Source organism: Leopardus geoffroyi, chromosome B3 (genome assembly GCF_018350155.1).
Source record: "Leopardus geoffroyi isolate Oge1 chromosome B3, O.geoffroyi_Oge1_pat1.0, whole genome shotgun sequence".
NCBI lineage: Eukaryota > Metazoa > Chordata > Mammalia > Carnivora > Felidae > Leopardus > Leopardus geoffroyi.
Genome location: NC_059337.1, coordinates 59,724,345 through 59,748,310, shown reverse-complemented (window position 1 = coordinate 59,748,310; position 23,966 = coordinate 59,724,345). Strand labels below are relative to the sequence as shown.

General features: G+C 36.1%; 1 protein-coding gene across 11 annotated transcripts in view; it reads left to right on the top strand.

Annotated features, from left to right (window-relative positions):
* WDR76 (WD repeat domain 76) overlaps positions 1–23,966 on the top strand; it is a 64,420-nt gene that overhangs the window by 37,247 nt on the left and 3,207 nt on the right. For 6 of the 11 annotated variants that reach the window (XM_045449906.1, XM_045449907.1, XM_045449909.1 and 3 more), the window contains 5 exons: positions 3,601–3,627; positions 6,331–6,489; positions 16,545–16,762; positions 17,327–17,479; positions 19,113–19,166. In XM_045449906.1, coding sequence (XP_045305862.1) covers positions 3,601–3,627; positions 6,331–6,489; positions 16,545–16,762; positions 17,327–17,479; positions 19,113–19,166 — 611 coding nt within the window. The remainder of the gene's footprint in view (positions 1–3,600; positions 3,628–6,330; positions 6,490–16,544; positions 16,763–17,326; positions 17,480–19,112; positions 19,167–23,966) is intronic. The other 5 variants (XM_045449908.1, XM_045449905.1, XM_045449910.1 and 2 more) reach the window with 1 other exon arrangement.

Sequence of the window (23,966 nt, the reverse complement as noted above, 5' to 3'; positions counted from 1 at the left end):
CAACATTTCATGTAATGTCTACAAGGTTCTGAGGGAAGGAAGTGTGGCCTGGAATACTTAGCAGCCCAAGATAATTGTTCTAATTAAAGGCAGCTGGTAGGTATTCTCACATGTGAAAAAACTCAAGAAATTCAAGACCTGGGAGTTCATCTGGAAAAAAAACCACTTCACAATAAGTCTTAGCCAGTTAAGAGTAAATCAGGATTAAAAATTCAGGAGCAGAGAAGTTTCACAAAAGAATTGGTGATGAGCATTGAATCCATTTAAATGCAGAACTAATCTTAAACAGCTATACAAATTATGTTTATAGAACTGGATATAAATGTTATCAACCTGGACAAAATAAAAATAATAGTATATAATATAGACATGGAGACAGGGGATATTGGAGAAGGGATGAAAATAATGCTCTCAATCAATAGAAAATATCTAAAATTGAGACATAGTTGAAAAAATAAGAAAGCATAATGACTACTCCTGCTTCATGTTTTATACTCCCCCACCTCTTTAAAAAAAAAAAAAAAAAAAAAAAAAAAAAAGAAAGAAAGTGAGGGCTAGAGAGTGGGAAAGAGAGAATCTCAAGTGGGCTCCACACCAAGCATGGAGACCCACATGGGGCTTAATCTCATGACTTGAGTCAAAATCAAAGAGCTGGATGCCTGGGGTGCCTGGGTGGCACAGTTGGTTAAATGTCTGACTCTTGATCTCAGCCCAGGTCATGATCTCACTGTTGGTGAGTTCAAGCCCTGCATTGGGCTCTGCGCTGATGCTGTGGAGGCTGCTTGGGATTCTGTCTCTCCTTCTCTCTGCCCCTCCCTCACTTATGATCTCTCTAAATAAATATTTAAAAAATTAAAAAAGACACTTAACTGACTGAGCCACCCAAACGCCTCTACTTTGTCCTTTTTAGGAAATAGCACCTGTAAAGAAATACATTTGACCCTTAACACAATTTCAACTGTGTGGGTCCACTTATACATGGATTTTTTTTCAGCAAATATATTGAAATTTTTTTTGGAGATTTTCGATAACTTGAAAAAACTTTCAGATGAACCACATAGCTTAGAAATATTGAAAAGATAAAGAAAAAGGTATGTCATGAATGTATAACATATATGTAGATACTAGTCTATTTTATCACTTACTATAAAATATACACAAATCTATCATAAGAAGTTAAAATTTATTAAAACTTCAACACTTACAGACCATATGTGGTGCCATTCACAGTCGAGAGAAGTGTAAACAAACATAAAGATGTGGTATTAAATAGTAACTGCGGAAAATTAACTGCTGTACTACTGTACTACTCTAATAATGATTTCCTAGCTATCCTATTGCTATTGTGAGTTTAATTATAGCAAGTATCTAGTTAAAATGCTAATCATCTCCATGTGAACATTTTATCTTTCTAGTAAATTGTGTATCATAGTAAAAAGTGATCTCTTGGGGTTCTTGCATATTTTTCACTGTGTTTAGTGCAATACTGTACACCTTGAAAAACATCATAGGACTCCTACAGAGCACCACTAGTAATTCTGGAAAGTGCTCCCAAGAAGCGGGGAATATTCAGGAGTGCACAGGAAAAAGTTGAATTGCTTGATAAATACTATAGATTGAGGTCTGCAGCTGCAGTTGCCCAGCATTTCAACATAAATGAATCTAGCATAAGGACTGTTGTAAAAAAAAAAAAAAAAAAAAAAAAAAAAAGAAAAAGAAAAAGAAAAAAATTGTAAAGCTGTTACTGCAGCTATTCCAGCAAGTGTGAAAACCTTGTACTTTTTGCAAAATACCTTTTTATCTGCAGATGCAGCTTTTATGTGGGTGTAGGATTGCTCTAAGAAATGCATACCTGTAGACTGATATGACTCGAGGAAAATTGAAGTCATCATATGGCAAAGTAAATGGAAGGTGAAAGATAGAAAGCTGGAGAATTTAATGCCAGCAAAGGATGGTTTGATAATTTTAGAAAGAAGTTTGGCTTTAAAAATGTTAGAATAACAGGAGAAGTAGCTTCCGCTGATCCAAGACTGAAGACAAGTTCCCAGACACTATTAAGAAAAATACTGAGAAAGAATATCTGCCTGAACTGGTTTCTAATGCAGAGGAAAGTGCATTCTGGAAAAAAAAAGCCACAAAGGACATTTATTAGTAAGAAAGAGAAATGAGCACCAGATTTAAGGCACAAAGGAATAGGCTAACTCTACTGTGCAAATACATTGTGATCAGGACTGCTGTTCTCTATAAAGCTGCTAATCCCCACCCTCAAGGGGAAAAGATAAATACCAGCAGCCAGTTTTTTGGCTGTACAACAGGAGGTCCTGGAAACAAGAGCCCATTTCTGGATCACCGATGCTTTGTCCCTGAGGTCAGGAAGTACCTTGCCAGTAAGGTACTGCCTTTTAAAGTTCTTTGGATGTTGGGCAATGTCCCTGGCTACCCAGAACCCAAGGCATCAAAATGTTGCCCCCAAACACTGTCTCTAATTCAGCCTCTAGATCAGGGGGTCATTAAGGACTTTGAAGGCTAATTACACATGGTACTCTATAGAAAAGATTGTCCACACCACCAAGAGAACCCCAGCAGAAAAAACATCTGAAAATCAAGAATGATAACACCATTGAAGATGCCACTATTGTGACAGAAAAAGCCATGAAAACAGTCAAGCTTGAAAGAATAAATTTCTGCTGGAGAAAACTGTGTCCAGATGTTGTACATGACTTCACAGGATTTATGACAGAGACAGTCAAGGAAATGATGACAGAGATTGTGGTTATGGCAAAAATGGTTAGTGTGAAAGGTTTCAGGATGTGGATCTTGGAGGAATTCAACAGCTAATAGATGCCCCATGAGAGGAATTAATAGAAGAGTGCTTGATGGAGAGGAATGCTTCTGAACCAGTGCCAGATGATTGAAGCAGTGCTAGAAAATAAATCGACATTAGACAATCTGGCAGAAGCATTCTAATTGTTCAAGACTGCTTTTGACTTCTTTTATGATGTGGACCCTTCTATGGTACGGGCTCTGTAACTAAAGCAAATGTTGGAAGAAATATTGGTACAATATAGAAACCTTTTTAGAGAAATGAAAAAACAAGCCAGACGGAAGTTATGATATATTCCATAAAGTTACACTCAGTGTGTTGCCTCTCCTGCCTCCCCTTCTACCTCTACTACCTCGTCCACCTCTTCTGTTGCTATCACCCCTGAGCCCCTCCTCTTCCTCCTTAGCGTATTTAACGTGAAGATGATGAGATGAAGACCTTTATGATGGTCCACTTCCACTTAGTAAATAATTATCCTACTGTACAATTAATAAACTTATCTGTTGTATACATACATGTCTCTTTGTGTGAAAATCTTTGAACTGTACAGCAAGAAATATATGAGCATTTTTGTGTCATTATCATCATCATTGCCTAAGTAGTCATTGTGTAGAACATCATGTGCAAGACTTGTATGGAAGTTGATAGCCTATCCTTACATAGGCATAAGGTGAGTACTATTTAATATAAAATTAATAATTTGTTAGCTTCTTTATAATTTTGCTTTCAAAGAGTTACATTACCACACAGTATACCTTTTTCTCTTATAATTGGAGCAACTGCATATCAGCTTATTAAAACAGGTAAGTGATATTTTTTAAAAAATTTAACTATTTCCAATATTGCATTGTGAATATAACTGTAATACTGGATCTCATAAAAATTTTATAGGGATTAATCCATTAGTGTATAGGCTAGGCTACTGTGAAGCAACTGTATTGATTACACTTAGGCTACCATAAAGCAACCATATTGCCACTTCATTATCAATGCATGAATTGTACCTGTACGTAAATATGAATTTCACTTTCATATTATGTTTTTATTTTTGTGTCATGTTAGTAATATGTATATAATATCTATAGTGTTTTGTATCATATAAGATAATATTGACAGGTACTGACAGATGATTTATTTTATAAACAGATGACATAAACTTGTGGGATTGAAAAAAGTGTAGTACTATGAATGTATTTTCTTTTCCTTATGATTTTATTAACATTTCTTTTCTCTAGCTTACTGTATTGTAAAAGTACAGCATATAATATGCATAACCTATAAAATATGTTAGTTCACTGTGTTATTATTGAGGATCTTGGTCAACAGTAGGCTATTAGTAGTTAAGTTTTTGGGTAGTCACATGTTATACATGGGATTTTCAACTGCATGGTGGGTTGGTGCTCTTAACCCCTTGTTCAAGTATCAGCTGTGCTTGAAGTTCAAAAACTACTTCAGCCTGATTTTCTTTTATTACTTTGAAGTATAGTTTAATTTAATACTATGAAAAATGGCATATATAGCATGGTCTTATTTTTTTCTAAATTTCTTCTCTGTCATTCTATTTGTCTAAGTACATACAGAGATATCTGTAATGATAGCTTAATATTTTAATGATCATTTTAGTTAATTTTGGATTTGCAGTAATTTTATTTAAATTTTTTTTTTAGGGCGCCTGGGTGGCGCAGTCGGTTAAGCGTCCGACTTCAGCCAGGTCACGATCTCGCGGTCCGTGAGTTCGAGCCCCGCGTCAGGCTCTGGGCTGATGGCTCAGAGCCTGGAGCCTGTTTCCGATTCTGTGTCTCCCTCTCTCTCTGCCCCTCCCCCATTCATGCTCTGTCTCTCTCTGTCCCCAAAATAAATAAACGTTGAAAAAAAAAATTAAAAAAAAAAAATAAAATTTTTTTTAATGTTTTTTATTTATTTTTGAGACAGAGAGAGACAGAGCATGAACAGGGGAGGGGCAGAGAGAGAGGGAGACGCAGAATCCGAAGCAGGCTCCAGGCTCTGAGCTGTCAGCACAGAGCTCAATGCGGGGCTCGAACTCACGAACCGTGAGATCGTGACCTGAGCCAAAGTCGGACGCTTAACCTACTGAGCCACCCAGGTGCCCTGGATTTGCAGTAATTTTTTTTTTTTAATTTTTTTTTCAACGTTTATTTATTTTTGGGACAGAGAGAGACAGAGCATGAACGGGGGAGGGGCAGAGAGAGAGGGAGACACAGAATCGGAAACAGGCTCCAGGCTCTGAGCCATCAGCCCAGAGCCCGACGCGGGGCTCGAACTCACGGACCGCGAGATCGTGACCTGGCTGAATTTGGACGCTTAACCAACTGCGCCACCCAGGCGCCCCTGCAGTAATTTTTAATAGTTATTGTCTTTCTACATTTCTGTGTTGTTATTTATAACAATGGAGAGTTTTGTTCTAAAAATAAACACTATAAACAAATATGTGAGGATATTAACAGTGGTTAACTCTAGATAGGAGGAGGAGTGTATGTGATTATAATTTTTTTTCCCTCCCTTTCCTTTTAAAAAATTCTTTGTTTAAGTTTAAAATAAAAAAAAAGAAGAAAACAAAAATGCCTGAATATTTCAGAGCAGATTAAGCCAAATTTGGAGAGGATAGTTGCTCTGGTTCGTACTATGACATATGGCATAGTAACATAATTTATCCAGATCTGAGAAGTGATGATTTAGTAGTTGGTAATCCACCTGTGAAAAGGATAATCCCTAGAAGTAGTAATAATATTACTTTTTTTTTTTTTTTTTTTTTTTAGAGAGAGAGAGAGTGTGCAAGCAGGGAGAGGGGCAGAGGGAGAGAGAGACAGAGAGACAGAGAGAATCTTAAGCAGGCTCCACACTTAGCACAGGGTTCCACGTGGCGCTCGATCCCATGACCCTGGGATCATGACCTGAGCCGAAATCAAGAGTCAGATGTTCAACTGATGGAGCTACCCAGGAGCCCCAGTAGTAATAATATTAATGTGGAATTGAAATACATGCATTTTCATGGTGTATTTAGGGGATAACGTATTTTTAAAATTATCACTTTGTGCCAGGACCAAATAACCTTATGAAAATTGTGCTGAGAATGATATATAGAAGCATACTGAGGAGACAAAGTAGTAATGGTAGTTATATTGTTTTTAGTAGAAGGGAATTATGCTGAATGTGAAATAAAGAGTAGATTTCTCATTTCTTGAGATTTGATGAACTAAAGTCATAATAAACTATAATTCTTTTCCCTTCTGCATTATGAAAAAGTAGTTTGCAAAAGCTGGAAGCGGTTAAAATAAATGTGATGGTATCGTTGGATTAAAAGTTAGAAAAAAGTAATTTAGTGATAGTATGACATTGTTAGTTCTGACTTCCTGAATGGGAGGGTGGGTATAATTATAGACGAAGAAAAGACTGAATGTAATACAAACATAAATAGTTTAATGACAGAAAGTGTTGCTACTTTTCACTAGTTTTTGTCTATCTCCCTGCCCTCAACTCTCTTCCAGACTCACCAATCTGAAGAAGATGGAATTTATGTTTTTCAACCCCACAGTCAGCCAGTTAGCTGTCTTTACTTCTCACCTGCCAATCCGGCTCACATACTCTCACTGAGCTATGATGGCACATTACGCTGTGGGGATTTTTCAAGGGCTATTTTTGAAGAGGTAAATGTTAATGTGTTTACATGTTGGCTTGAGATAATATTCTGGATTCTTTATGAAATGACACATGAATGATTATTCTACCAATCAGAATGGGTGAAGTGGTACAGAGTAGGAATTTTAGAACTGCACTGCTTAAGTTTGAATCCCAGACCATCTGTTACTACTTGTATGACCTTGGAAGTTTTTTTAACTTCTTTGTGCCTCAATTTCCTTAGTTGTGAAATGGGATAGTAATAGTACCTACCTAATAGGGTTGTCATGAGGGTTAAATGATTTAATTTAGATAAAGTGGTTAGATGATCCAGCCAGGCACGTAAGTATTTGCTCTTAATTATTTTTTAATCTTTGCAAAAATATTTTATTTTGTATTATTGTTTTTTGATTAAAGTATAGTTGACACACAATATTACATTAGTTTTAGGTGTATAACAGTGATTCAACAACTGTATACATTATGCTATGCTCACCACAAGTATAGATATCATCTGTCAGCCTGCACAGCTATTACAATACCATTGACTATATTCTCTGTGCTTTACATTTTATCCGTTTTTATTCCCATATTCATTACATTACTAGAAGCCTGTATCTGCCATTCCTCTTCATTTATTTTGCCTTTCTCTCATCCCCACCCCACCCCTCTGACAACCACCCGTTTGTTCTCTGGGTCTGTTTCTGGTTTTTTTTTTGTTGTTGTTCATTTGTTTTTTAGATGCTGTATAACTTAAATCATACACTTTCTTTGTCTGACTTATTTCACTTAGCATAATATCCTCTAGGTCCATCTATGTTGTCACAAATGGCAAGATCTCATTCTTTTTTTATGGCTAAGTAATATTCCATTTGTGTGTGTGTGTGTGTGTGTGTGTGTGTGTGTGTGTGTGTGTGTGTATGGATATACACACACTCACCACATCTTTGTTCATTTATCAATGGACATTTAGGTTGCTTACATATCTTCACTTTTATAAATAATGTTGCAATGAACATAAGGGTATGTAAATCTTTTCAAATTAGTGGTAATTTTTTTTAATGTTTATTTATTTATTTAGAGACAGAGCATCCTGTGTGTGAGCTGGGGAAGGGCAGAGAGAGAAGGAGAGAGAGAATCCCAAGCAGGCTCTGTGCTGGCAGCGCAGAGCCTGCTGCAGGGCTTGATTTCATGAACCATAAGATCATGACCTGAGCTGAAATCAAGAGTCTGACTTAACCAGCTGAGCCACTCAGGCACCCCATTGAATTCGTGTTTTCATTTTCTTTGGGTAAATACTAGTAGGATTACTGGATCATAGGGTTTTTCTATTTTTAGTTTTTTGAGGAAACTGCATAGTGTTTACTACAATGGCTGTATAATTTATTCCGACCAACAGTGCACAAGGGTTCCTTTTTCTCCACATCCTTGCCAATACTTGTTATTGCTTGTATTTTTGATAGTAGTCATTCTAACAGGTATAAGGTGATATCTCATTGTGGTTTTGATTTGCATTTCCCCGATAATTAGTGATGTTGAGCATCTTTTCATGGGTCTGTTGGCTATCTCCATGTCATTGGAAAAGTTATCTGTTCATGTCCTCTGCCCATTTTTAATTGGATTACTTGGGGAAGTTTTGGGGTTGTTATATAATTTGGATACTAACACTTTATCAGGTATACTGTTTGCAAATATCTTTTCCAATCGTTAGGTTGCCTTTTCATTTTTTTGATGATTTCCTTTGCTGTACAAAAGCTTTTTATTTTGATGTAGTCCTAATATTTTTTATTTTGTTTCCCTCACTGTAAGAGACATATGTAGAAAAATGTTTCTGAGTCTGATGTCAAAGAGATTACTTCCTTGTGTTTTCTTTTAGTTGTATGGTTTCAGATTTCCCGTTTAAGTCTTTAATCCATTTTGAGTTTATTACTTTTTAATTAATTAATTTTTAAAGTAAGCTCTACAGCCAATATGGGGCTTGAACTCATAACCCCAAGATCAGGCATAGTATGCTCTACCAATTGAGCCAGCCAGGCACCCCACTTATGGTTTATTTTTGTGTATTGTGTCAGAAAGTGGTCCAGTTTCTTATTTTTCATGTAGCTGTCCAGTTTTCCCAGCACCATTTATTGAAGAGACTGTCTTCCCCCATTGTGTGTTTTTGCCTCCTTTGTAGTAGACTAATTGACCATATAAGCATGGGTTTGTTTCTGGGCTCTATTCTGCTCCATGGATCTATTTTTGTCTCAGTCCCATACTGTTTTGATTATTATAGCTTTGTAATATGTTTTGAAATCTGGGATTGTGATGCCCCCATCTCTGTTCTTTCTCAAGATTGCTTTGCCTATTTAGGTTCTTTTATGGTTCCATACAAATTTTAGGATTATTTGTTCTAGTTGTGTGAAAAATGCTGTTGGTATGTTAATAGGGATTGCATTGAATCTGTAAATTGCTTTGGTTAGTGCGTACATTTTAACACTATTGGTTCTTTCAGTCCGTGAGTATGGTGTATCTTTCCATTTGTTTGTGTCATCTTCAATATCTTTGATCATTGTTTTATAATTTTCAGAGTACAGGTCTTTTACCTCCTTGCTTAAATTTATTCCCAAGTATTCTTTTTGGTGTAACTATAAATGGATTTGTTTTCTTTTTAAACATTTTTTTTCAGTTTTATTTATTTGAGAGAGAGAGAGAGAGAGAGAGAGAGAGAGAGAGATAGAGACAGACATTGGGGGTGGGGGAGGGGCAGAGAGACAAGGAGAGAGAGAGAATCCCATGCAGGCTCCACACTGTCAGTGCAGAGCCCGACACAGGGCTTGAACTTATGAACTGTGAGATCATGCCTTGAGCCAAAATCAAGGGTTGGACACTTAACTGACTAAGCCACCCAGGTGCATCAAATAGAATTATTTTCTTAATTTCTCCTTCTGCTACTTTGTTATTATTAGTTGTAATATAATGCAACAGATTTCTGTATATTAATTTTGCATCCTGTAACTTTCCTGAGTTCATTTAGTACTTCTAGTAGTTTTTGGTGGAGTATTTAGGGTTTTCTATGTATAGTATCATGTCATCTGCAAACAGTGACAGTTTTATGGTTTCCTTACCAATTTGGATGCCTTTTATTTCTTTTTTGTCTGCTTGTTGTGGCTAGGACTTCCAAGTACTATGTTGAATAAAACTGATGAGAGTGGACATCTTTGTCTTGTTTCTAATCTTAGAGAAAAAACTCAATTTTTCACCATTGAGGGTGATATTAGGTGTGTGTTTGCTATATATAGGCTTTATTGTGGTGAGGTATGTTCCCTCTAAACCCATTTAGTTGAGAATTTTTATCATGAATGGATGTTGAATTTTATAAAATGCTTTTTCTGCATCTATTGAGATGATATGATTTTTTATCCTTTATTTTATTGATGTGTATCATGTTGATTGGTTTGCAGACAGTAAACCATCCTTGCATCCCCAGAATAAATCCCATTTGATTGTGGTAAATAATCCTTTTAATGTACTGTTTAATATGGTATACTACTGTTGTGTTGAGGGCTCTTTGTATCTGTGTTCATCAGGAATATCGGCCTACGGTTTTCTTTCTGTAGTGCTTTGGTTTTGCTGGCCTTGTAGAATGTATTTGGAAGATTTCCTTCCTCTTCTGTTTTAGCACAGTTTGAGGAGACTAGGTATTAACTTTTCTTTAAATGTTTGGTGGAATTCAGTTAAATATCTGTCTCTTGATTTTGGCTCAGGTCATGACCTCGTGGTTGGTGAGATTGAGCCCTGAGTCAGGCTTTGCACTGATAGCACATAGCCTGCTTGGGGTTCTCTCTCTCTGCCCTTCCCCAACTTGTGCATGTGCATGCATGCTCTCTCTCAAAAGAAATAAATAAACATTAACAAAAATAAATGTTTGGTAGAATTCATCTGTAAATCCATCTAGTCCTGAACTTTTGTTTGTTGAGTTTTTTGATTACTAATTCAATTTTGTTACTAGTAATTGGTTTGTTCAGATTTTCTGTTTCTTCCTGATTCAGTTCTTCTAAGTCGTCTGATATTTTGGCGTATAATTTTTTGTAGTCTCTTACAATTATTTGTATTTCTGTGGTGTCTGTTGTTACTTTTATTTCTGGTTTTATTTATTTGAGTCCTCCCTTTTTCTCTTGATGAGTCAGGCTAAAGGTTTATCAGATTTATATATCTTTTCAAAGAACCATCTCTTGGCTTTATTGATCTTTTCTGTTATTGTTTTTTTGTTTTTTTGTTTTTTTTTAAGCGTGTATTCATTTATTTCCCTTCTGGTCTTTTTTATCTTCTTCCTTTTACTAACTTTAGGCTTTGGCTTTGTGTGTCGTCTTTTTCTAGTTCCTTTAGGAATAAGGTGAGATTGTTTATTCAAGGTTTTTCTTGTTTAAGGTAGGCCTGTAGTGCTATAAATTTCCACCCTAGAACAGCTTTTGCTGTATCCCAGAGATAATGGATTATTGTTTTTTCATTTTCATTTGTTTCCATGTGTGTTTTACTTCCTCTTTGATTTCTTCATTGATCCATTGATTGCTTAGTAGCATGTTATTTAGCTTTTATGTGTTTGTGTTCTTTCTAGTTTTTTTTCTGATAATTAATAGTTTCATACTGTCAGAAAAAATGCTTGATATTTCAGTTTTCTTACATTTATTGAGTCTTGTGTCTCAACATGATTTATCCTGGAGAATATTGCATGTGTACTTGAAAAAAATGTGTATTCTGTTGGTTTTAGAGAAAGTGTTTTGTGTACATCTGTTAAGTCAGTCTGGTCTGTTGTACATTTCCAAGACACAGTTTCCTTATTGATTTTCTACCTGGATGATTTATACATTGGTGTAAAGTGGGGGTGTTAAAAAGTCTCCTACTATTACTATATTGCTGAGCATTTCTCCTTTTATGTGTGTTGATATTTGCTTTATGTGTTTAGGTGCTCCAGTGTTGGGTACATAGATATTTATGATTGTTACATTCTTTTGTTGGATTGATCCCTTTGTCATTATGCCCTTCTTTGTCTCTTGTAACAATATTTTGTTTTTGTTTTTGAGAGAGAGCATGTGAGTGGGGGAGAGAGGCAGAAGGAGAGGGAAAGAGAGAATCCTAAGCAGACTCCATACTCAGTGTGGATCTCAACCTGAGCCAAAATCTAGAGTTGTATGCTCAACTGACTGAGCCACCCAGGCACCCCACAGTCTTTGTTTTAAAGTCTATTTTGTCTGCTGGAAGTATTGCTGCACTGGTTCTTTTTCCTCTTTTCCATTTGCATGGAATGTCTTTTGCCATCCCTTCACTTTTAGTCTGTATGTGTCCTTAGGTCTGAAATGAATCTCTTGTAGGCAGCATATAGATGGGTCTTGTTTTTTTTTGTTTTTTGTTTTTTTTTAATCCATTCAGTTACCCTGTGTCTTTTGATTGGAGCATTTAGACCATTTACGTTTAAAGTAATTATTGTAGGGGGGCCAGTCTAACACCTGCAAGGTCAAATTAAGTTGAAGCCTATTTAAGAATAGTTGAAAGATTGGGGCCTCTGGGGGCTCAGTTGGTTAAGGATCCAACTTCAGCTCAAGTCATGTTCTCATGGTTTGTGAGCTCAAGCCCCACACTGGGCTCTCTGCTGTCAGCATGGAGCCTGCTTTGGATCCTCTGTCACCGTCTTTCTCTGCTCCTCCCCTGCTCACACTCTCTCTATTTTCTCTTGAAAATAAATAAACATTAAAAAACAAAAAAGAATAGTTTGAAGATCTTGGGCTCATACTCAGGACCACTATTCTCCCAGGGACACTCTACCTAGATGACCTAGAAACCTTGGAGGTTTGTAATCATTTTGATTGCTGACACAATGCACCAGAATCTTCCAAAGGCTGAGGAATCTGTTAATGTAATCCCAGTGATTACATTTTAGTTTACTACTTAAATATCTACTACTTAATGCTTACAATAATCATACTATTTGAAGTGAGCTTTCAAATTTGCTTAACTATATCAAATTTCCTTAATAATTCTTACAAATCAAACTTTTTTAATAGTATGGATTTTAATCTTTGTGAAGCTTAGGATGATTTAGATGTAGGATTTTATTCTTTCTTAAGTGTGACTTTTTAAGTTTCTGGAGGCCTCAGTGTAAGAGCAATTTATATGTAATAGACAACGAAGAGAACAAGGCCATCACTGAAGTTGCTTTGTAAATACTAACTGATGGTATAATTTTATGCCTTAATCTTTTACATAAGAGATAATTTTTGTCAAAAGTCTTCTTTAAATTGTTTAATGATAACACTTTGGTTATTAAGGTACAACCATGTAGTTATCTATGCAAGTCATGTTCTGTTTTTTATTTGTCTTTATTCTTATAAGAAAGTTGGAATTTGAAATTTAAAGGTATGTGTATATCATATCAGTCAATAATAACTACTTAATTTTTTAAACAGCTTTACTGACATATAATTTACGTATCATACAATTCACCCATTTAAAGTTAAAATCCAATGGTTTTTAGTATATTTACAGAGTTGTGAAACCATTATCAGAGTCTAATTTAAAAATATTTCATCACCCCAGAAAGAAACCCCTTGCCCATTAGCAGGTAGTCCCAATTTTCTCTCCCCCACCAGCCCTAGACAACCACCAATCTACTTTCTATCTCTCTAGATTTGCCTATTCTAGATATTTCATATAAATGGAATCATACAATTTGTAGTCTTTTGTGACTTTATTCTTTTATATAACAATGTTTTCAAGGTTCATCCATGTTGTGGAATGTCATTACTTCATTCCTTTTTGTGGCTGAATAATATTTCACTGTATGGATATACCACATTTTCATCATTTGTGTTGTTTCCATTTTTTACTATTGAAAATAATGTTATTATGAACATTCATGTACAGCTTTTGTGTGAACATAAGCTTTCATTTCTCTTGAGTATATACCTAGGAGTGGACTTGCTGGGGCATATGGTAACTCTGTGTTTAACATTTTGAGAAACTATCAAACTGTTTTCCATACTGGCTCTACCATTTTACACACTCATCAGCAATATATGAGTGTTTCAGTTTTTCCACATCTTTGCCAACACTTATTGTTGGTTACTATAGCCATCCTAGTGAGTATGAAGTCCTGTGTCATTATGGTTTTGATCCTCATTTCCCTAATGATTGATACTCAGTGTCTTTTCATCTGCTTATTGTCCATTTGTAGTTCTTTACAGAAATGTTGATTTCTTTAAATATTGGATTCTTTGCCTAATTTTTAATTGGGTTATCTATCTATCTATCTATACACACACAATACACACGTGATTTCTCCATATATATATATATCTCCATCTCTCTCTTTATATAAGGTTATTTATATATATGTTTGTATATATATATATATATATATATATATATATATATATATATATATATAAAGTTTATTTATTTGAGAGAGACAGAGCATGAGCAGGGGAGGGACAGAGAGAGAGAGAGAGAGAGAATCTCAAGCAGGCTCTGCATGGTCAGAGCCCAGTATTTGTAGGGCTTGAACCCATGAAACCGTGAGATCATGACCTGAGCTGAAATCAAGAGTTGGACTCCTAACTGACTGAGCCACCCAGGTACCCCTATATATGTATATATATATTTTTAAGTTTATTTATTCTCAGAGAGAGCCAGAGCACACACAAGCAGGTGAGGGGTAGAGAGGAGAGACAGAATCCCAAGCAGGCACCACACTATCAGCACAGAGCCCGATGTGGGGCTTGAACTCAACTGTGAGAACATGACCTGAGCCAAGATCAAGAGTTGGACTCTTAACCACTGAGCCACCCAGGCCCTCCCATATATATATATATATATTTTTTTTTTTTTAAGTCTGGTTTATTGAGGTATAAGTTATATGTAGAATTTATCCCTTTAAGTGTATGGTTCTACGAGCTTTGGCAAATTGTGTACACCCGTGTAATGCAACCAAAATCAATATAGAGAAAATTTCCATCACCTGAAAAAATTACCTTATGACCCTTTGTAGTCAGTCTCCTCCCCCTTCCCACAGCCCCTGACAACCACTGATGTGATTACTGTCCCTATAACTTTGCTCCAGAATGTCAAGTAAATGGAATCGAATCATATGGTATGTAGCTTTTTATGTCTGACTTCTTTCAGCTAGTATAATACTTTGAAGATTCATCCATGAGGTTGCATGCATAAGTAATGTGCTCCTGTTACTTCTGATTGAACAGTTACCTTGTGTTAGACATTTATCTGAGAGTGCTTTATATATATTATTAAGCCTTATAACACTCTATGAAATAAATAATGTTATCCTCACTTAACAGTTGAGAAAACTGAGGTAAAGAGGTTTATTAGCTTGCTCAGGAATATAAATGGTAGTGCTAGAGTTTTCACTTGGGTCTGTCTGACTTCACTGCACTTAAGCCCCTGCACTTAACCATTTTTAACATACTGACTGAATACTTCAGGTTTCATTTGTGTATATTGGGCTTTTTGGGTGTATGGGGGTTATGATGATTTTATTTAATTAATTTGTTAATCTCAGTTTATAATAGTACGTTAAAACTAAATACCAGCAATTAGTGATTCAATGTTGCAAATTGTGGTTATTCTCTTACTTGTGTCTGACACATTCTACAACTGTTATTTTTTATTTTTTATGTGTGTGAGACCTGAGCCTAAAGTAATAGTACTGTGGATTATAAGTGATTAAAAATCATAACATTAATATATGCTTATGATAACATATTTACAGTAAATAGGGTGTGCAAAGGAAATCTGCTTTTTCCCCATTTCCACTCTGCAGAAGTAAGCCTTGTAGTTCTTGGGTATGCTTCAAGAAAGTACACATGTACTTACAACCATGTAATTTTGTACTAATGGAGTCGTACTGTATACATACTTTTTTTTGCAACTTGCTCTTTTCACTTACTAGTATGGAGAGATTATAGTACAAATCTACCTCATTCTCTTTAGCATTTCATGGTATTTCAAAGTAGTGATGTACCATCATTTATTAAACCAGGCCTCTTTTGGTGGACATTTAGGTTGCTTCTTTAACAAATTATTTTTAAAAAAATTTTTTTTTTTTTTTCAACGTTTATTTTTATTTTTGGGACAGAGAGAGACAGAGCATGAACGGGGGAGGGGCAGAGAGAGAGGGAGACACAGAATCGGAAACAGGCTCCAGGCTCTGAGCCATCAGCCCAGAGCCTGACGCAGGGCTCGAACTCATGGACCGCGAGATCGTGACCTGGCTGAAGTCGGACGCTTAACCGACTGCGCCACCCAGGCGCCCCCAAATTATTTTTTAATTAAAAAAATATTTATTTTTTTTTTGAGAGAGACAGCATGAGTGGCAGAGAGAGAGAGGGAGACACAGAACACATAGCAGGCTCCAGGCTCTGCGCTGCCAGCACAGAGCCCAATGTGGGGCTCAAACCCATGAACTGTGAGATCATGACCTGAGCTGAAGTCAGACACTCAACCGACTGAGCCACTCAGGCGCCCCTAGGTTGCTTCTTATTGCTATTAGAGGCAGTCTTGCAGTAGGCAACTTTATATATATCTTAGATAAATTTTTGGGTCAGAGAGTACAAGCATTAAATAGTTTGATAGGTGTACTCTGATTGGTTGTCAGAAATTTGCTATGTATTTATTTACACTTCTACCAAGAGTAGGTGATGAACATTTGGCTATATTTTTTTGGACTTAGGTGGCAAAATTCCTTGATATATTAAGGTATTTGAATTGGGTAGAATTCATATTTAGTTCATTTCCTAGTAAGTGTCACAGGGTAGATCTGCAACTGAGGTTTGTTGGATTTGAGAGATTTGGCATGTAACCCTGACATGGGTAGATGGGCCATTTGATTGTAGGGGAGTCTCACAGCTGATCAGTGCCTTTGTTTCCATCTCTGTAAAAAGGGGTGATCATTCTGCCTGGTGCTTTCTGTGGGATGATGGAAGAATAAATGAGATTATTAGGTAAAGTGTTTCATAGATTTTTACCAAAGAATTTATGCATCTGTTTTCTTTAAAAAGGAGAGTGTTGTATAAGTTGTTACTTATATCCTTAGGTATGTAGAGATGAAAGAAGTAGCTTTTCCTCCTTTGACTTCTTGGGAGAAGATGCTTCCACTTTAATAGTAGGACACTGGAATGGAAATATATCGCTGGTGGATAGACGGACACCTGGAACTTCTTATGAGAAGCTTATCAATTCTTCTCTGAGAAAAATAAGAACTGTTCATGTCCACCCAGTGCATAGACAGTATTTTATCACTGCAGGATTGAGGTATGTTCTTCATAAAGTTTTGTGATTCAGGCCTTTTAAAGTTAGGAATATTGCTTTAGTTTGGATGTCAAAGACCTCCAACTTTTGTGATACCCCATATGGTCAAATAATTTTGATTTCTACACCAATTGAGGTTTTATTGAATGTGATTTTTTTTAAAAGAGAGATTCTTTTGGATTTAATAAATAGTGAAAATATTAAACCAGAACACATTTTTGTTTTCCGTGGCATCACATGCATTTAATTCTAGTCTCTTGAGAAGAAAACTTATAAAAAAAACCTGTATGTGACATAGAACTTGTTGGTCTGTGTTCATTTTTTTTTTCTCAGATTGGAAAACCAAGTAGAATCTTGTCTCTCTATACCTACTGGTTTCATATATATGCTACAGTTTTGGAATTTTTCTAATATTTCATTTTTTGTCTACACAATGTTTGTAAAATTATTACAGATTAGAATATTCTGTCTTAATTGTTCTTCAGTGTAATGAGTATTTGAGTGTCTAATTAATGCTCAGCACTATTCGAGAGCTCACTAAAACTGAGAATTATTCTCCCCTTACAGGGATACTCATATTTATGATGCAAGGCACCTGAATCCCAGGGGAAGCCAGCCTTTGATTTCTTTGACTGAACACACAAAGAGCGTCGCTTCTGCATATTTTTCACCTCTTACTGGTAACAGAGTAGTGACCACATGTGCTGATTGTAAGCTGAGGTAAATTGGGGAGATAGAAATGTGTTGTTAAGGAATCTAAAGAGTCTGTAGCTACTGTGTCAGTAAACAGGTAGCTTTACTACTGCTCCCTATTAAATTGCTAGTATTATTGTTTTGTAGCCATTTCTCTGTTCCTAGCCAGATCAATAACCTATATTTAATGGCTTCATTTCATCAAGTTTTTGGGTCTGGAAATTTCCTTGAGATCAGCAGGAAAGGTCTATAGCTACTTCAGGAAGTAGATGTCAGGCTTTCCTTTGAGCCCTGAGCAATCCCAGAATTCCCAATAAAACCAGGCTGTGATATGTTGGAAGAAAGATAATTTTAGCATAGGGACAAACTCTTATGTTGGGGACAGTGGGGTCTGCCTTACATGTGAAATGCTGAGTGGAAGTTGTAGGCAGGCAGAAAAGATAGCAAAAATTGGGCTTCTGTACAAACTACTGGTTACAGTTTTATGGTTTTAGCTTTTTGGTACTTCCTAAAATGGCTTTAAAAATGAAATGTAAACCAGTTGAACAAAAATGAAAATACAGTGCCAATAAAAAAGATGTGAAGAATGTTAATACAACCACAAAGGAAATGATTTTGTTCTCTTCTGTAATTCCTGGTTTTGCTTAGCATTGTAAGCATTTATTATTTTATGAGAGTTTTTACCTTAAGTGATTCTGGAATTCATTGGTTGAATAGTAGGACACTGAATGGAAATATATGACTGGTGGATAGACAGTATCTGTTGAATGTATCTGTTGAATATATATTGTGGGCTCAGCTCTAGAAAGGCACCTAATTTCTGTTAGACTCTTCTATTAGGAAGAGCATGGTTTTTGGTTTGTGACAAATACCCAGTTAGTTTCTAGTAAAGTCTGTGAGCATTACCCAGGTGGGTGCATTAAAAGATTTAGTCACCAGGCAGTGGCAGCCCATTGTCTCTTTTCCACCCATACAGTTTTCTTTGTCTCAGAAGCTACCTATTTTTCCCATTTCTGTTCATTTGCACTGTAGAGTTTACATTAGCTGTTAATGATTCACCTTTCTGGTCATCTAAGTAGGCAATAAGCTCTAGTGCCAAGAAACTGCACTGGAATAGCTAGGTGCATAAAGAAGGGGGAGGTGGTGTGATGTGGGTAGTTTCTTTCTCTACCTGGTAGAGGCTTCTGGACTCTTTGAGTTATCCCACAAGAACTTCTCCCCTTGGTTGCTGGTCAGTCATAGTCTTGCCAGCATCTGAAAATGACATTGTTTAGTCCCTCACTAATGAGTCTCATGGGGGAATTGCTCTTGATATGTGCATGCACTTTTAGGTTATTTGTACATTTTCAGACCATATCCCTTTATATATGATCTCTATTGTGATTTCTAATAGATTTCACCAGATTATCACTTTATAATGTGCATTTTACATTTGGGGTAATAGCATTTAAATAAATTATTTCTACACTAAACTATAAAGCACTGAATTTTATAATATTTCTTGTAATTTTTGTTAAAGCCTGATCCTATATATTTTAAAATAGCAATCATATTTCATATCATGAACCAATGAAAAGCTTGTTAAATACACTGATGTTTCAGAAAATTTTTAAGAAACAGTAAAAAGGGTGTTACTTTATTCTTAATCTTTATTTTGCAGAATCTTTGACAGCAGCTGTATATCCTCTGAGATTCCTCTGCTCACTACCATCAGGTAGGTTTCCATATGCTGAATAATGTAGACCCTGGATTGCTATCAGCTATTTAGAGTGCATACATTAGACATCTGATTATCAAAGAGATGTAATAAGTCTGATTTTTGTATTACATTAAGTGTCCTAGGTTGCTAGTTCCTATCCTGTTTAGAAGTGTTCTTGCTTCCAGGTTCACTGTATTTTTAAAGAGGTTCAGTCTCTTGGTCAGTAGCTGTTCTCTACAGCTGGGTGGTTCTGTTTGGTTAAGGTGGATGACTGTATTCAACTTGAATTATTTATGGTATCTTATTAAAGAAGATTGTAACTACTTACCTACTGTGAGGCCAGCTGAAGCTCTCTTTGTTTATACCTGTTTGTTGTGAGCTTAAATGGTTTCCCCACCTTCCCACTTACTTCTTTGGTTACTTTCTTTCTTTTTTTTTGCATCTGCTACTTTTAATGTATGTACAGTATTTTACATCCAACTTGCGTCAATGCCTTCTTCCTAGATGTCTCTCTTTGTGAGTATTTATGGAATTGGGAATAGGGTATGCAATATGTTGACTGTTGCTTCATGCATTTTATAGTCTGTGGAAGCTACATTTAAGTGTGTTTGTTTCCTTTCTCATAAATTGTCCCTCTTCATTTCCTTTCTCAAACTTTATGCCCATTAAACCTTGATTCTTCCTTCTCCCTCCCTTTCAGACCTTGGCAACCACCTTTCTACTTGACACTTGATGAGTACTTATAACTACTTTAGATACTTTATATGAGTAGAATCACAGTACTTGTCATTCTTTGATTAGCGTATTTCACTTGACATCATGTCCTCAGTGTTCTCTTATGTTCTAGCATGTGACAGGGTCTCATTTTTTAAGGCTGCATAATATTTCATTGTATGTGTAATCCACATTTTCTTTATCCTGTTTATCTGTTGAAGGACATTTGGGTTGTTTCTACCTTTTGGCTATTGTAAATGCTACAGTGAACATGGGTGTGCAAATATCTCTTCAAGGTCCTTTGAATTATTTTGGGTATATAGCCCAGAAGGAGGAGTTTTTTAATTTTTGAGGAACTTCCATATTGTTTTTCTGTAAGGGCTATACATTTTACTTTCTGATACTACCAGCAGTACACCAGGGTTCTAATTTCTCTGTATATTCATCACTTTTCTCTTCTTCTTTTTTTTTTTTTTAAGTTTATTTATTTATTTATTTTGAGAGAGAGAGAGACACACACACAGAGGCAGAGAGGCAGAGAGTGGAGAGACAGAATCCTAAGCAGGCTCTGCACCATGAGCACAGAGCCCGATGCAGGACTCGAACTCAAGAACCCTTAAGATCATGACCTTAGCTGAAGTCAAGAGTCAGACACTTAACCCACTGAGCCACCCAGGTGCCCCTCACTTGTTTTCTGCTCTTTTGTTAGTGATTATCTAAATGGGTGTGAGGTAATATCTCACTGTGGTTTTGATTTGCATTCCTCTGATGATTAAGTGATATTGAACATCTTTTCATATGCTTTTGGCCATTTATATATTTTCTTTGTAGAACTGTCTATTCAAGTCTTGCCCATTTTTGAAATGGGTCATTTTTGCTTTCAATTTTTTAAAAATGTTTTTTATTTATTATTTTGGGAAAGAGAGAGAAAGGGACAGAGCGCAAACAGGGGAGGGGCAGAGAGAGGGGGAGACACAGAATCCAAAGCAGGCTCCAGGCTCTGACCTGTCAGCACAGAGCCCAACGCAGGGCTCAAACCCACAAACTAAGATCCTGAACTGAGCTGAAATCAGATGCTCAACTGACTGAGCCACCTGGGCGCCCCTAGTTTGAGTTGTAGGAGTTACACTATTTTTAGGTTGCCTTTCATTCTGTTGATTGTTTCCTTTGGTGCACAGAATTTTTGATATTAATATAGTCCTATTTGTCTGTTTTGCTTTTGGTGTCATATCCAAGAAATCATTGCCAAATCCAATGTCCTGAAGTTTTTTCACTATGTTTTCTTCTAGGAGTTTTGTTTCAGGTCTTATGTTTAAGTCTTTAATCCATTTTGAGTTATTTTTGTATATGGTGTAAGAGTACTGTCTAATTTTGTTCTTTTGTATGTGGATATCCAGTTTTTCTGGCACCATTTGTTGAAGACACTGCCCTTTCCCTATTGTGTGGTCTTGGCACCTTTATGGAAGGTCATTTGACCATATACATGAGAGTTTATTTCTGGGCTCTCTGTTACATTGGACTGTATGTCTTTATGCCAGTACCACTCTGTCTTAATTACTGTTACTTTGTGGTATATTTTGAAATCAGGAAGTGTGAGGTCCCCAACTTAAAAAAAAAAATCTTTTTTTTAAAGATTATTTTGGCCATTTGTGGTCCTTTGAGCTTACATATCAATTTTAAGATTGTTTTTCTATTTCTGTACAAAATGCCATTGGGATTTTGATAGGTATTACATTAAATTTATAGGTCAGTTTGAATAGTTATGAACATTTCAACAATATTAAATCTTCCAATTTATGGACATGATGTCTATTTATTTGTATCTTCTTTGATTTTTTTGTAATGTTTTGTAGTTTTCAGTGTACAAATCTTTCACTTCTTTGGTTAAATTTATTCCTATGTATTTTATTCTTTTTTGTAAATGGGCTTGTTTTCTTAATTTCCTGTCCAGATTGTTCATTGTATGTGTAGAAATGCAACTGATTTTTGTACATTTATTTTTGTATCCTGCAACGGTGCTGAAATTGTTTTAGTTTAACAGTTTTTTATGTGAGTGTGGAGTCTTAGAATTGAATTTTATGTGAGTGTGGAGTTGTGTCATGCAAACAGATAATTATACTTCTTCATTTCCAGTTTGGGTGCCTTTTATTTCTTTTTCTTGTCTAATTGATCATCATGTGAGTGTTCAGAATGTCCCCCTTATCAAATGCTTGTTGGTGTAATGGTGATGTCTCACAGGTAGGATCTAGCTACCTGTACAGTTGTGAACACCTGGCATTTGGATTAGTGTTTCTAGTCCTACCAGATTTATGTTGGTAAGAAACATACTTCGGGACTGTGTTGAATAGAAATGGCAAGAGTGGGCATCCTTGCCTTTTCCCTGATCTTTGAGGAAAAGCTTTCAATATTTCACCATTGAGTATGATGTTAGCTGTGGGCTTTTTGTATATGGCCTTTAATATGTTTAGATAGTTCCTTGTGTTCCTAGTTCATTGAATGTTTTTATCATGAAAGGGTATTGATTTTGTCAAATGATCTTTCTGCATCGAGATGATCTCATGGTTTTTGTCCTTCATTCTGTTAATGTGGTATATTAAATCATTTGAGTTTTTTATGTTGAAACATCTTTGCATTCCAGATACACATCCAACTTGATCATAGTGTATAATCCTTTTAATGCACTACTGAATTCAATTTGTTAGTATTTTGTTGAGGATTTTTGCATCAGTATTCATCAGGGATGTTAGTCTGTCATTTTATTTTTTTGCAGACTCCTTTTCTGGTTTTGGTATCAGAATAGTGCTGGTTTCAAAGAAATTTGGAAGTTCCCCCTTAATTGTTGGGAAGAATTTGATGAGCATTGGTGTTTATTCTTTAAATGTTGGGTAGAATTCTCCAGCAAAGCCATCTGGTCCTGGGCTTTTCTTTTTTGGAAGGTTTTCGATTGCTGTTTTAATCCCCTTAGTAGTTAGTTATAGGCTTAGATTTTCTGTTTCCTCATGGTTCGGTCCATGAGGAAATGCCATTTCTTCTGGGTTAACCAATATGTTGGCATATAATTGTTCATACTGTTCTCTTGTAATCCTTTTTATTTTTGTGACATAAGTTTTAATGTCCTCGCTTTCATATCTGATTTCAGTTACTTGCATTTTATCTTTTATTCTTTTTTTTCACTTTTTTTTCCTAATCTAGGTGAGGGCTTGTCAATTTTGTTGATCTGCTCAAAACACCAACTTAGTTTTTTTTTTTCTATTGTTTGTTTTTTTCTATTGTTTTTCTATTCTCCATTTCATTTAGCTCTGTTTTAAATTTTTCTTTTTTAATGTTTATTTTTGAGAGACACAGAGAGAGGGACAGAGCACGAGCAGAGAAAGGGCAGAGAGAGAGAGAGACATAGAATCCAAAGCAGGCTCCAGGCTCTAAGATGTCAGCACAGAGCCGGATGTGGGGCCTGAACTCATGAACTGTGAGATCATGACCTGACTTTGAGCTCTGCTTTAATCTTTATTGTTTCCTTCCTTCTTCTAACTTTTGGTTGAGTTTGTTCTTCTTTTTCTAGTTCCTTGAGGAACTAGAGTGTGTTGATTTTGAGACTTTAGTGTTTACTGCTATAAATTTCCCTCTTAGTATTGCTTTTGTAGCATCCCATAAATTTTGGTATGTTTTCATTTTTAATTTGTCAGATATTTTCTTTCTTTTTTAAAATTTTTTCAATATTTATTTATTTTTGAGAGAGAGCAAGCATGAGTTCGGGAGGGGCAGAGAGGGAGACACAGAATCTGAAGCAGGCTCCAAGCTCTGAGCTGTTAGCACACAGTCTGACACGGGGCTTGAACCCATTAACTATGAGATCATGATCTGAGCCCAAGTCTGACACTTAACTGACTGAGCCACCCAGGTGCTCCATTGTCAGATATTTTCTAATTTCTCTTGTGACTTCTTCTTTGAGCCCCAAATGTATTTTTACTTTAAAGTTTATGGAATTGGGGCGCCTGGGTGGCGCAGTCGGTTAAGCGTCCGACTTCAGCCAGGTCACGATCTCGCGGTCCGTGAGTTCGAGCCCCGCGTCGGGCTCTGGGCTGATGGCTCAGAGCCTGGAGC